The 15,101-nt window shown below is 41.6% G+C and overlaps 1 protein-coding gene across 1 annotated transcript in view; it reads left to right on the top strand.

The window, feature by feature from the left end:
* The window catches only part of Morc1 (MORC family CW-type zinc finger 1), a 308,590-nt gene extending 300,596 nt beyond the window's left edge, over window positions 1-7,994 (top strand). The window contains exons 25-28 of the mRNA XM_041673094.1: window positions 1,162-1,249; window positions 2,994-3,047; window positions 5,369-5,563; window positions 7,657-7,994. Coding sequence (XP_041529028.1) covers window positions 1,162-1,249; window positions 2,994-3,047; window positions 5,369-5,563; window positions 7,657-7,782 — 463 coding nt within the window. The 3' untranslated portion in view covers window positions 7,783-7,994. The remainder of the gene's footprint in view (window positions 1-1,161; window positions 1,250-2,993; window positions 3,048-5,368; window positions 5,564-7,656) is intronic.
* Window positions 7,995-15,101: the final 7,107 nt, after the last annotated feature.

Below are 15,101 nucleotides of genomic sequence, written 5' to 3'. Positions count from 1 at the left end.
ATTTTCTGATAAGGGACCCCACTGTCTGGGAAGACTAACATCCATATGTGATTTCTTTGTTGTTGTTCTTTGAGACATGGTCTCACTGTGCAACTCTAAATGATCTTTAAGTCAGTCTCCCTGCTTTAGTTTTCCAAGTGTTAGGATTAAAAGCCATGCCACTACATTGGGTCGGTGTGAATTGTTCGAGTTGTTCTGCAGGCCCTAATGAAGGGAGTAGCCTTGGATAGTGAAGCTCCTGTGTTCTTGGTGGTTGATGAAGAAAGTCAGTAGCCCTGTGGCAGTTATTTTCCTCCTGGAGGCTTTCAGTGTTGAGTTTTCTATAGAAAAGAACACTCACAGGTGCAGGGCTTTCCTGGAATGGGTAGTTGCAGATTTCTAGGTATTGTGTATCTTTTAAAGTATTTCTTCTGTTTCTGTCTCTGTCACTCTACTTCTCCTCATCTCCTCCCTCCCCCAACCCTTCTCGGTGAGAATGTATCTGTGGTATGTGTACCTTTATGTATCTGTGTTTACGTGTTTGTTGTGTGTGTTTGTGTGTGTGTGTGTGTGTGCGTGTGTGCAGGTGCTTCTGGAACATTAAAATTCAGTGGGGCACCATGTATTCCTGGCAGTTATGTGGGTACAGGGGATCTGAACACCAGACCCATACTTCTCTTTTTACCCACTAAGCCCTCTACCCAGCCCCTTCTTTTTTCTTTTTTTCCTTCTTTTCTGTTGTTTCTCCTCCCTTCCTATTCTCTTTTTCTCCTTTATTCTTTTAACAAACTTCTAATTTTTAAATAAATTATAAAATAAAATGTATGGTTTAAAAAAGTAGTATAAAAATAAAAGTGTTTCCTTTACTTGATTATTCTAATGAGAGTATCTTAAAAAACTGCAGAGCAGAACCACAGTCAAGGTTAATATAGATACAGCCAAGACTCAGACCATGGCCAGTACTGGGAAGCTCTTTGCTGTTGCAAAACCACACCCAAGTCCCTAACCCCAGTCTGTTTTCTGAAGAACACTTTGATGTCAATGATGAAAACAAAATATTTGATAGGAACCAACATCTGCCTTTGCCAGGAAGTTAAACACCTAAGAGACAAACTGTGTTCTGATGGGCAGGCACTCTCTGCTCTGGGTGTACTTCTGTTTCTGTTATGATTGTCTTCCTAGGGAGATTCTTCTGTATTTTGTTCCTGAGTTTCAGCTATCATCAGAATTCGAGTGCACATCTGTGGAAGAACTCATAACAAATCCCAAGGTAAGTCTCAGAAATGAGTGAATTCAATCTTCAATGAAGAAAAGCCCAGAGTATTACACTGACGAGGCTTAGGAAGGCTTTCGGTGGATGGAGACAGAGGTCCCATACCAAGTATGTGATAAGGCATTGTGATTACAGGCAGAGTAAGGCAGAGACAATCTCACAGACTGAGACAGCTGCTTGGAAAAACTTCCGTCTTGTCTTAGTTACTTTTCTATTTCTGTGATAAGACATCATGACCAGACAGCTCATAGAAGAAAGAGTTTATTGGGGGTTACCGTTCATGACCATCATGGTGGAGAGCGTGGAAGCAGGCAGGCGAGTAGGATGTTAGAGCGGTAACTGACGGTTTCCATCCTGATCCACAAGTACAAGGCAAAGGCAGCTGAGCCTGGCACTAAAGTCCATCCCCAGTGACCCATCTCCACCAACAAGGATGCACCCCCTAGTCCTCCCAATAGTTCCACCAAGGACCAAACGTGAGCCCATGGAGTCCATTCTCCTTCCAGCTACCCCCACTTTCTCCCACAAAACATGGTTTCTGATCTCACCCCCTGTATTGAGACACAGAGTTTAGGTTCTCATAGATCAGCCATATCAGGTGCTCAGAGTTCTACTCTTTCTAACCGTCACGGGAAGGACGAAGACAGTGCATTCATCAGAGCTCCTCTTGGAGACAGTGCCTTATAAGATGGGAAAGAAAACATGGGCCAGCTACCTCAGATACAGAGGGTGAGTCTCACACAGGCCTTGGTCCAAATCCAGTGAGCTTAGTATCCTGCCTGTGACAGGCGGTGGTGAGTGAGAAGTCCATGTTCCAGGCCAGGAATAGAGTAGATTTCCCAGACAGGAGTCTGGAGGGCAATTCTCTATCACCATGGTCAGTATTGATTGTTGGATGGACATCTACACAAGGAAAGGCTCTCAGTGAAAAGAGCGTGTGCTACTAATAGGATAGAGGTGTCAGGTAGCCGGTTGGTCCTGAGTGGCATCTTTAATGCTCTATTCTGGAATTATTGTTTCTTTATTTTCTTCTCTCAACTCAGCTTCTCTCGTGGACTTCCACTGTATCACTTAATTGAGTTCTTTCCTGTCAGGGTCACCAGTGGTCTCTGGGCTGACAAATGCAATAGTTATTTTCTTACCTGACTTCCCAGGGAACTTCAATCCAGTTTCCTCCTTCCTCCCTGACGCCTCCATGGCCATAAGCTTCTCACATCCTTGCTCTTTGCTTTCCTCCCTACTCTTCCCTCATCATCTTTACAGTAACTACTTTCCATTTGAATTCTGAATGTTACCACGTCTAAGGGCCTCTTCCTGGTCCCCATTGCTTTCTCGGCGAAATGCCATTTCAAGGTGATGTCATCTAATCTCTTAACTGTCATCGTGTTCAATATGCAAGTAACTCCCAGTCTCTTTCCACACAAAACACACCTTCTTCACATTGCCTTTTGTCATTTCATTTCCCTTAGCATTAATTTGTCTTATCTGTAGATTGTTAAACACCATTGTGTTTATTATTTATGTAAGCTTCCTTAGTTCTTTAAAGAAAATAGTAAAGTCAAGTTGGTTTCGTTCAATGACTCAACTTAATTAGGCCACACTTAAAGCATCCCTAGAACCAATGTTGACTGGTTCTAAGCTCGGATGCTTTTCTATACTAGAAACATCAATGTTCTAACCATATTCCAGACAGATCACCATGTAAAGCTAATGTCCTTTTCTGTTATTGTTATGAAAACAGCTGGAGCAATGCCCAGAGAGTACAAACGAAAACCTCAAAACGTGTTTCAACAAGGTAAGCTTCCTTTCCATGCAGCCATTTATATCCTGAAATCTAAATGACCCTATGTTCCAGAGAGGAAATAATATACGTTTTCAAATGTTAGGTTTGAAGGGAAATCAAATTTTCCAGTCCTTATCAAGACTTAGATTAATGTGTAGCATATGAGATGTCACAGAGCAACATCCTTTTGAATTTGAAAAGGCAAAAGTTCCCACAATTACAGCTTATGAGGCAGGGTGGGACTTGAGTCTAAAGAAGAAATAGAAAATTCTGAATTTTTAATAAATATATTCTCCAAATCTTTGAAACACTAGACTGAAACACAAATGGTCATGGAATCACAACAAAATAAAGAAGCTCCCAGGCAGTTGAAGCTTCTAAAAAGAAACTAATCTAAGATCAGTTACATAACAATCAACAAGTCTTATAATCTGCTTCCTCTTCTGCCTGCTACGTGCATACACATATGACCGCTGCTTGCCAGTGTGGAACATTCTCAGAGACTCTTCTCAGGCAACTTGTTGAGAAAGACAGGTATTCAGAGGAAAGTTATCTACATAAGCCGAGTCACAGCGCTATCAGTCGAGGTTTTAATTTACTGGTTGATTAAAGCAGCTTACAGTGTACCAAGTTTCATAGGATTTCTCACCATTGGTTGATTCTCCCATGCTTTGTTCGAAGTCTCCTTCCTGCACATATAATCCCTTCCCCCAGGATTTCCACTTCTTCATTCCACTGTCTTCTCCACCTCCTTCCTTATCCCACCCCCCCTTTCTTCCCCTTTCCCATAACCCCTTTCCTGTTTGTCGTCTTTACCAGTATTTGCTCCAACCTGGATATTCATAAGGTAAGAGAAAACATGATGTGTTTGTCTTTCTGAGCCCACGTCACCTCAGTGCAATGCTTGTTAGTTCCCATCCATTTTCCTGTAAATTTCATACTTTCAGTTTTCTTCCCAGCCATATAAATTCTGTTGTATATCAGCATATAACTTTATTAACGACTCATCTGTTAATTGTCACCTAGGCTAATTCCACTTTCCTGCCCTGGCAAAGCATAAAGTTTTTAATTTAATAGGATCACACCCCCTCCCCACTGCGACACCTCTCCCAGTTGGTGGCACAGAGCTGGTCCTCACAGTAGAATTCTTGCACGATTGCACTACCTCGTGCTGCCAACTGAAACCTGCTGGATGGCAAAGTCTGCCTTCCACATCTTTGCATCCTCATAATTGACTTCAATGCCTTTGCTTAGGAAGTTATTAGGAAGTGTTTACCAGACAGAGCTCTGGGCAGGTAAGGTTTTGAACATTTGGTGTTATAGAGGAGAAAGTCATGAGATCAGCGTGGTTAGCAGGTGTCAGAGATGGGGTGGGGGGGCTCTGCTCACAGGAACGGTTGTGAGTGAGAGTGAAGGGCAAGAGGTGAGGCGTAGACCATGAAGGAGACCCCAGTGCAGTTCCTTGTCACCCAGCCAGTGCTAGAACACAGAAATCTTAACATAGAAACGTAAATGGTCATCCAAATGGGTTTGGCCCTTGTCTGTTTTCTCAGAATTTCCCCTGGTCCTCTTGAAATGTTGATACAAGTCATACTGTTCTGAAGTGGAAGAGGGGCCTGAAGGCCCAGCATGCCATCTTGGAAAACAGCCCAGACCCTAAATCCTTGAGGGAATTTGAAACCCTTTCAATACTCTTTACATTAGGTTTTTTTGTTTTGTTTTGTTTTGTTTTTGTTTTTTTTGTGAGAGCGAAATTCCTTGTTCCGCAGCCCCTGTCCTCTGGACATGACAGACTTGAGTTAGAATACCACATCATCACCCAGGCACTCCGTGCAGCTGGCCATCTGTCAGTGCCTACGAGGTGCTGGTGGCTGAGATGTCTTTATTCCACTGATGAGAGAACAAACTCAGCCTCCACAGGGTTTCTTCTTGATTTCAAAGCCAGGGTCATTAAACTTACTGCCCTGTGTCTCTCTCCTCTTCCTATAATTATGTCCACATTATTATGTTTTCCCCCCTCTTCGTGAGAGTAAGTTCAAGTATCAGAGTTGATTCTTAGTCAGTGTATGCAGGGTTGGACTGTGAAATTGCCTTGAGATATCCTGAGAAAAATAATAACATATTAAAAAGTATACTAAGGCTGGGCGGTGGTGGTGAACGCCTTTAATCGCAGCAGTGGGGAGGCAGAAGCAGGCAGATCTCTGTGAGTTCGAGGCCAGGCTGGTCTACAAAGTTCCAGGACAACTAGGACTGTTACACAGAGAAACTCTGTCTCAAAAAACGACAACAACAACAAAAATATATACTGAGTGTTCTTTAAAAAACATTCTCAGATACAGAATATCTACATGGTCCAATATGAGAAAAGACTCAAGAGAAAAATGCAGTCCATCATCTATGAGTCAAACAGAAGAGGGATACTTAATGAAGTTTTTCTGGAGCAGTGTGAGCTGAAAAGGAAAAGGACCGAGGGTAAACTCAATGACCTTCGTGCAAAGCTGGCATTGCTGCTGCAGAAGCTTCAGCTGGTGAGTGGGGTGTGAGGGGTAGGGATGGCTGGGGTTTCTGTCTGGGTTTCTCTCCAGTGCGCTTAGCTCACTCCCCTTAGGTAAACAGCTTAACGAAGTCCCTGCTGCTAATTATGCTACTAAAGTCTGGGAGGATTCAGATCAGGGCTCAAGAGCCCAGGAGCATTGCTGTGATAGATTGTTGGGGGACAGACAGGTAGGCAGCAGACAACACAATGGTGAGGCTCTGAGGGGAGTTCAGACACTAACACTATGACAGAGAGGCAGTATGCTGAGTTCTCCGAAGAGAGGAGTCAGGCCCACATCACCGAGCTAGACCACTAATCTATGCCCTTTCATAAAGACCCACTTCTCCAGGCTAGAAATCTAGGATCCCGAAAGTCTGTTAGTTAGTTAGTTAGTTACTGACAATACTTTCAGTAGAGTGTCTGTCTATATCTGTGATGGGTAGGGCTGCTGCTGCTACACTGAACAGCAATCTGGTCTGGATAACCATATTCAATCAGAGGTCAATTAGCTTTTAAAACGTAGATTAGACCATTTAAATATTTCTCTACTTCTAGAATCTGCTTGAGCTATTAGTTGCTGGTTGTCTTCGTGTCTTTTTTCCTTTGCTGTGATAAAATACTTGGATGAAATGAGCTGTGAAGAGAGGAGTGTGTTTGGTTTGCACTGCAAGGATGGAGTGCATCATGGAAGTCAAGGCACAGGAGCTTGAAGCTGGGTCACATTGAGTCCACAGTCAAGAGCAGAAAGCAATAAATGCATGTTGTTGCTTAGGTCCCATTATCCACTTACTCTCCCAGACTCACAGTGAGAGAGTCTGCCCACCTCATTTAACAGTCAAGGCAATCCTCCACGGGCATGCCCAAAGACCTGCTTCCTAGGTAATTCTAGAGTTCTACCAATCAGCTTCTCAATGCCATGTGTCCAGTAGGCAAAAATTTCCAACTTTTTAGAAAATGAGATATTTCAATGCAGTTTTATCTTCATATATAAATAAAAATCAATCCTCTTAATTCCAGAGGGAGAAGTTAAAACAAAACAAAAATGAAGAGACACCATAAATGTGAATTATTGACAGTTTTGTTTGTATGCTTCCATGATGAATTGAAGTAATGAGGATTGGTCCAGCTCCTCTTATTGGCATATGTTCACTGTATATAGTGACTCGTTTTATAAAAGCATTGTCTTTCAAGTATATCATGCCCCTTTCCCACATCCCTCCAGGCCTGTAAGTGGTCCAGCTTCTATGTAGCACATAGAAATCTTGGCTATATCAAAAATTTAAATATGGTAGAGAAGGTTGTAAGGCTTTCTCTGGATTCTGGAAATAAATGGAGAAATCTAAGCCAACAATGAGTTCAAGTGGTGTATGGCAATTTGGCCTTAGATATCAGTTGTGAGATAGGTCGTCCTGACCAGTGCGGTGTGAAGAGGCAGAACTGAGACCCTATAGAGAACCTGGAGGACTGGGAATTGCTTTGTCCATAAAGGTGGTAGGGAAATTCACCATATATCACTACATACTAGGGTGAACATGGACTTGAATCCAGACTGCATGGGTTTCTGTCAAGGTTGTAAACATTCTGAAGTGGGAGTTTGTTTTCTATGATATATTCATCTTTAGCTTTTATAGGAATTCCTTCTATATCAAGTACAAAATGAGACAGAAAATACTTCCTTTTAATTTTTAGTATACTGCCAGAAGAGGAACCCCTCTTAATTTTGATGATCTGGTAAATGATTAAAAAGCTACATCATCAGAGAGCAAAAAGATAATGAATGCTAAATAGTTTCACATTATAGTAATTGTATTTGTGCCTCTGTCAACAACAACACTTCAGCCAGTTCTTGAAAGTGGAAAATCCTGACTTCCACTGAAGAAGAAAACATTATTCAAATCCTTATCCACTTGTGGGCATAAAATGAGATTAAATGAGAAAACATTTGCAAAGGTTAAGAGCATCAATCAGATGTGATGTGGGGCTGTAACCACATGACTCACCAAGATGTCTGTGGGAGGCTGCCAGGATGTCAGGGATAACAGCTGAGCTTCTCCCACTGGAGTGACTGTGGCTTCTTTCTTTCAGGGTGGTCCAGCGGGAGGCGTCGAGCAGATTGATGCTTACTTAGAAGCTTTGCTTAAAGAAGATCATCTGACCACCTTAAATGAAAAAGCTCTAGAGTCAGGGCAAGCAAAAGATACAGAACCGTGAAAGGATGCCTCAAAAGTCAGGAAAGTTGTTTCTTTTTAAAACTGCTGATAAGGAAGTCGGAGAAGCCTTTTAGAGAACATTCCCTTCTTATTGCTATTGTAAAATTTAGTCCAGCTCTTCAAAGGTTTGTGTGTTTTGAGACAGGGACTGATTTGCCACTCATGGTTTCCCTTGTGCGGTTTCCTAACTCTTCTCATTGTATCAGCAGTCTTTTCTAGAGCTGTCTGCTTTCCTCTGAGCTCTAGAGAAAAAGAAACTGTCCCCTAAGTTTAAATCTTGCTTTAATTGGATTTTGATATGCTTTTATGCTAATTTCATTATTTAGGTAGAGTAAAAGGATAGTCCTTGTAAGCATGATATGCACATATTGTACTGTATAAGGATTGGATTTTTACATGTGTATGTATGTACAGAAGGGTTTTACACTTTACTCACAGTTACTTTGTTTGATTAGAAATGTCTGCGACTTTGGAAAGCACAAGAAAGTGTTAAACACTCGTTTGTGGAATTGTGTCTTCATTTATGTGGTGTGCCTCCTACAGCATTTGGAACATGTGAGGGGCCCATAGTGAGAAGCTGTCATCTGATTTGTGTCGTAAGCTGTTGTTTAGTCTTCTCAAGAGGCCTGCTCCTGCCAGTTTTCCTACTAAGATTCTACATTGATGTGTTTTATCAATCACTGGTGAGTCTGTTTAGTTGTCAAATATCAGAAAGTAATTTTTTTTGGTTAAGGGAACTTTTGATGTTTAATCTTCATTGTCATCTTGACTATATTTGAAACCACCTAGCAAAGACACCTCTGAGTTTGCCAAAGTAGATACTATCTATTAGAGAGGTTTAACTGAAGAAAGACCTGCCTTGAATGTTGGTGGCACCACCCTAGAGTAGGATCCCAAGTTGACTGAACCAGAACAGATGCAGCCAGCTGAACAAGAACACTCATAGGCCTCTGCTGCCTGGTTGTTCTCTAGCACGTTGAACTGTGCCCCCTCCAAACCATGAGCCAAAGCAGACCCTTTATTCCTTATGCTAGTTTTGTCAAATATTTTGTCAGGGCAATGATGCTTCTGTGGAGTTAGTAAGTGGTAGAAAAGTTTAAACCTCATGTGTGTACAGGAGCAACCAGAAAGAGTTTATCCTACCACTGCTAACTTCACTGAAACATTACTTAGATTCTCATCTCAGTTTCCCCATCTGTAAAACAGAAATGACAGTATCTTCCTCTACTCAGTACAAGTTTTCTCTACTAGGTCCATTTGTGTCACTCAAAACTGTAGAAATATGGTATAGCCAATGACACTATATAAAATACGCTCAATAAAATATTCCCTCTGACTTTCACAAGCAAACTACCTCTACACAGCTGTAAGCACAGTATCTTCCGTTAGTGGGAAGAGATTTTTTTTCTTAAAACTGTATAGTATCTCACTAGCTTCTGCATCTTATTTAGCCTGTAGCTGTAAGAGGTTTAGAGTCACTTTCTGAGAACACAAGAGTCTTCCTTGCTTTTCTATTGCTTTGACAAAGCACCATGACCAAAGTAACTTACAAAAGAAAGTTTAGTTAGGATTATAGTTTCAGAGGATTAGAGTCCATGCTGGTAGAGCAAAATCATGGTGGCAGGAACAGTTTGAGACCTTACATCTTAGTCCATCACACACTGGGAATGGTGAAAGTCTTTTGAAATTTCAAAAGCCTACTTCCAGTTAGTATCCATCCTCCCTCAGGACCACACCTCCTAATCCTTCTCAAATAGTTCTACTAACTTGGGACCACACCTCCAAATACATGAATCTGCAGGAGCTGTTCTTATCCAAAACAACAGATTGTGTTACCTTACTTTGTAGTGAAGAGTGACGGACTAAATTGAGAGATAATTTATGTAGAAACCAACCTGAGCAAAAGGCTGTGTTCTAAGAATCATATTGGGGGTCAACAAATTCGTGGCTCATGATCAGACATCAACTCCTGCAAAGAGACCTGTGAATGGCCCAGAACATTTAAGATGCAATACCTGCCTAGCCTGTGAATACTGCATGAAATCAATGAATTTTGGGTCTGTAAGGTCTGAAACAAAGGCCAATCAACAAGTTCAAGTTTATAATGCCTTCACCATGACCCTTTGGTTTTCATTTGGCTTTAATTCTTTGCTTTCCCTCATTTACGGCTTATTAACCTCAGGTAAAACCTATGCTCTGCTAACCACACCAGCCTTCACACAACCCACAGCTTGTAGGTGAGTCAGTCATTTAAATACATTTAGCATTGGTGACATGAAAACAATTGGGAAATCGCCTCTCCACCCTTGGAAATGCTCTGCATGTAGAGAGTTATTTTAAACCAAATTAAATCTCGGCATGGAATTCTAATGCTATCGTTTAAATAAATCTAATAAGTGCAAATTGATTTACAAAGACTATTTGCAAAGTATGTAATGCATTGGTGACATTTTAACCAAAAGGCAAATTGTAGAAATTTGCTTTTAAGTGTGATTATAGCTACATTGGCAAATACAATCAATACAAATCAGCTCATGTGTTGTCCAGTCTCAAAAAAGGCAGAACACTTTACATTCCCCCTTTTTAATCTAAACAATTTAGCAAAAATAAAACAATTTAGTTTTTAATTGGGATACATTTTAGTTTATAAAGATTGCTGTTTGGCTAGTTACTCATTCTTGAGAATTGACAAAATACCTAATGATTTCAAGAAAAAGAGAAACAAATCTAAGAAGGATACAAACCAAGAAAACTAAGACCAAAGAAGAAACAACATGACATCAGAGGCTCAAGTTCTGCCTGTTTTTTCCTTGTGTGCTATCTTACCTACAGAGATGCATATAATTAAAAATGTACAGATGCCGAATTGAATCAAAGAAAGGGGTATGGTGAGGAGACACCACTAACAGAAAATTCAGTAAGTTTTGAAGGCTATGTCAGTGATAAAAAAGAGACAGTAACTGAATAAAGTTAGAAGTGATAGGCTGTCATTAGGATATATAGAATTCAGCTCGCACTTCTGATCATTTTCCAAAGCCAAGAGTCAGGTGACCTGAAGGAACTCAGAAACTCAAGAACTAGGAATAGTTAAAGTCATGTGAAGTCAGCATCTGTTTCCTAGAGGGCTTTCCTGTCTTCCGGGTTTCATTATCAAGCATGAGTTAAAGGCTGCTCACATAGCACTGTGGGATCTTCTTTATACACTTGACTTCAGGTGGCTGCAAGCCTGAATCAGTGAAAAAAGAGGCACCTTCTGCTTCTATCCTTAGCCCCAGTGTAGTTTCCAGATAGATACACCCATTGGCATGTCTCTGTTTCCTCTGACTAGATATGTATCTCTCACGTCCTGGTCCCCCCCCCCCCCCCCCAGCTGCTACTATTCCTCTGTACCTGCTCTAAGTGACAGAATTGCAGAGCAGAAGGCTGTTGCTATAGCCAGCAGGCAGCATCCGGGCTCTCACAGAGCACCTGAGATTAGATGATGAGATCACCAAGCTGTTCAGTGCTGTGTCAGAGGTGTGGATGTCGCGTCCCATGCTAACAATGTTGTTATCGGCTTAATGAGTGTGAAAGTGTAAGAGCAGGAACAATGTGTGAAGAAGCAGGCTGGGCAGGAACAAGGATCTGCTGTCTAAATGAAGGCTGTTTGTGAGGAAGCAGGAAAAGATGATGGCTGGGCATGCATGCCATTGATGACTGAGCTCTTTCCAGTGTCCGTCGCAGGATGGCTGGGCTTGGTTCAAGAGGCTTGAAAATTTCATTGCTATTCATGACTTAACCATGGGGATTTTAGGTTTGCTTATAAAACACGTGCTCTTAAGCAGTCAGGACAGTCATAAATGCCCTGGGGTATGTCAGTGTCAAACAGGGTTATAAAATAGGAAGGATTACCCATTATCAAGTGACACTCACAAATGTTATGTTATTTGACACAGAGAAATAAAAAGGCATATGTTTATTTAGGTAAATCCATATACAATCAGCTGTCCATTATTTCTGGGAACTTAGGATTTCTATGGAACTATGTTGTGGTGTTCTTAAGTGTCCTGGAAAGGTATCATTCAAAATGCACTTCATGAATTCCTGCTTATTCAAATTGCTGGCAAAACATTGTACTGAAGCTAAGCAAGTCTATCAGAATAGTATTTAAAGTAAAAGCAAATACATCTTGAAGTTTAGAGACTAACATTTATAACAGTTCCTTTAGCTTCTTGCACATGCATTGGGCCTCCCTTTTGAACTTCATGTATATTTCGCATATTTAAGATTTGGAAAAAATGGAACCCATTGTATACTGGTGAGAATGTAAGTTAGTGCAGCACTGTGGTAAACAGTATAGCAGTCTCTCAAAAACTTGAAAATAGGGTTATTGCAGAATCCAGACATCTCATTTCCGGGTGTTTACCAGAAGCATGCAATCGCCATGCTGATGAGAAGTGTACTCTGGAGTAGATAAAATATGGAATAAACTTGTGTCCGGGGGGGATTAAAGAAACGATGCACACGAGCAGAAAGGAACAGCCTCAGCCTTAAAATAGAGAGGAAATCTCAAAGCTTGAGATAACATGGATGAGCCCAGAGCATAGTGTTTTGAATAAGACAAACAAAGGACAGAAGTTTCACTACCAAAAAATTTCATTTATGTGTGAGGGCTAACGTAAGTTGAATTAGTACATTGCAGCTGCCAGGGCTTAGGATGGAGGTGGAAGACCCGAAAGACAATAGTTACAGAATGGTAACTATGGTTACTATTCTTATTTATTTATTTATTTATTTATTTATTTAAGATTTCTGTCTCTTCCCCGCCACCGCCTCCCATTTCCCTCCCCCTCCCCCATCAAGTCCCCCTCCCTCATCAGCCCAAAGAGCAATCAGGGTTCCCTGCCCTGTGGGAAGTCCAAGGACCACCCACCTCCATCCAGGTCTAGTAAGTTGAGCATCCAAACTGCCTAGGCTCCTACAAAGCCAGTACGTGCAGTAGGATCAAAAACCCATTGCCATTGTTCTTGAGTTCTCAGTAGTCCTCGTTGTCCGCTGTGTTCAGCAAGTCCGGTTCTATCCCAGGCTTTTTCAGACCCAGGCCAGCTGGCCTTGGTGAGTTCCCGATAGAACATCCCCATTGTCTCAGTGTGTGGGTGCACCCCTCTTGGTCCTGAGTTCCTTGCTTGTGCTCTCTCTCCTTCTGCTCCTAATTTGGACCTTGAGATTTCTGTCCGGTGCTCCAATGTGGGTCTCTATCTCTGTCTCCTTTCATCGTCTGATGAAGGTTAAAATTCAGGAGGATGCCTATATGTTTTTCTTTGGGTTCTCCTTCTTATTTAGCTTCTCTAGGATCACTAATTATAGGCTCAATGTCCTTTATTTATGGCTAGAAACCAAATATGCGTGAGTACATCCCATGTTCCTCTTTTTTGGGTCTGGCTTACCTCACTCAGTGTATATTCGAGATCAGGTAAGTGATGTTTGTGAGGCGATATATGTTACTTTATTTAATCATTTTATATATATGTATATATATATTTGTATGTAATACTTTATATGTAGACTATACCATTACAATTCTTTTTGAAAATTGTAAATTATATGTATTCAATGCCTATGTATATGTGTGGGTACATGCACACCACAGCCTGCTTGTGGAGGTCTTACAACCTGCAGAAGTTGTTTCTCTCTTTGCCTCGTGGGTCACAGTTTAAACTCAAGTCAACAGGTTTGGTGGCTAGCACCTTTCCTGCCTGAGGTGTCTCACCAGCCCTATATAATCGACAATTCTCATTCGTCAATTATACCTTAATAAAACAACTACTTTTGGAGTACTTGATGTCTGTTCGACATGTGAGTATATTGTATGATTAACAAATTCTACCATCACAAAAACTATGGGACCTATTTTACTGCAGTAACCTTGGCAACCACACTTGAGGTCTGCAGGGGGCATCACTGAGCAGGATCCACAGATGCTTTTCTTTGGAAGGCGTCAGTGTGCTCCTGTTGAGTACATGCTAGCTGAGCTTAGAGTGTCCACAGGAATGGAGTACAGCAGACATCCTATGGCCATTCCCGGCAGACCTTCATCTGTATCAGGATGACACGCAGGGCTGACAGGTGCCTGAACTTCCCTGACTCCTTCCTTGTTTCCTTTTAGAGGAGACCTTGTCTGAAAGAAATCCCTACCATTTTTTAGAGTGCACATAATCCCCAGCTGTCCTAAACTTCAGGACATTAATAGGGTTACAAGCGTCTGTCTACACTTGTGCTTAATAAGCTCCGTCTCCTCTCATTTCCTGGTTCACTCGCAGGTCTGTGAGCCTCGCAGATCAGAGCCTTACAACTTCACTAAACTGAGATGTGGAAACCCTTTGAGAAAGCTGTTTGGCTGGATAGATAGGCCTTACACTCTTTCTGCCAAGTGTGGCTGGCTACAGGGAAACATGTGTGTTTCTACCCCAGCAGTGAATCACAGGCGCCTCTGCTCTTACAGCTGCCAAACATGGTGTTTAATGCCCTTCTCCTGCCACCATATGAGTCTTCATATAGCAGGACCATGGGGTACTTAATGAAGGCCTGACATGTCTGCACATTGCACAATTAACTTGTCCCATCATCCCAAAGACTTCAGAACCTGTTTTACTGCAACAGCCTTGACAGCCACACCTCAGGCCTACTGCGGGCGTCACTGAGCAGGACCCACAGACAATTTCCTTTGGAAGACCTGAGTGTGTTGATGTTTAGGAACCTTCTTATCCTTGCCTTATGCATAGATTAACACATTTTTGATTAACTCTGAGTCACCAATCACACCTCCATGTTGCATTAAGAAAAAAAATCAAGGCACCGCCCCTTCGTGTCCTTTAACTAAGAGTGATTTAAATTCTCTACTTTGCACTTCCTGTGTCTTTTGTCCTGTGTCTGCCTGTTGTGTGAGTTTGAATCTATGCTTACCTGAAGGCTATCACATGAGTCTGTCCCTTTCCCTGTATGTCTGTCTGCTTGTGCTTACTTCTGTCCCTTACAAAGAGTTTCGCTCTGTCTTTATTGAGAATCACAGAAAGCACTAGGTGAGGACAGAATGACATACTGTATAGAAAATCTTTAACAGAGCGTTCTGAGGGATTAAGTCACTAGAGCCAAGTAATCAAGATAACAGACAGTACTAAAACACCACTGTTTATTAAGCAATATCCAAATGTTATGTTCAAAATTTATGGTAGATATCATTTTAAAAGATTGCTTTCAATTTCTGTTTTGTCTGCTTCCAGCAAATGATTATCAGAACCCGCAGGCATTGTTCTGGGACAGGGGCATGGAAGAGTACATAAT

The sequence above is a fragment of the Microtus oregoni genome, unplaced genomic scaffold, assembly GCF_018167655.1.
Source record: "Microtus oregoni isolate MIOR12 unplaced genomic scaffold, Mior012 000023F_ref0000262, whole genome shotgun sequence".
Classification (NCBI taxonomy): domain Eukaryota; kingdom Metazoa; phylum Chordata; class Mammalia; order Rodentia; family Cricetidae; genus Microtus; species Microtus oregoni.
Note: the sequence above shows the minus strand (reverse complement) of the source record. Positions and strands in the feature narration are given on the sequence as shown.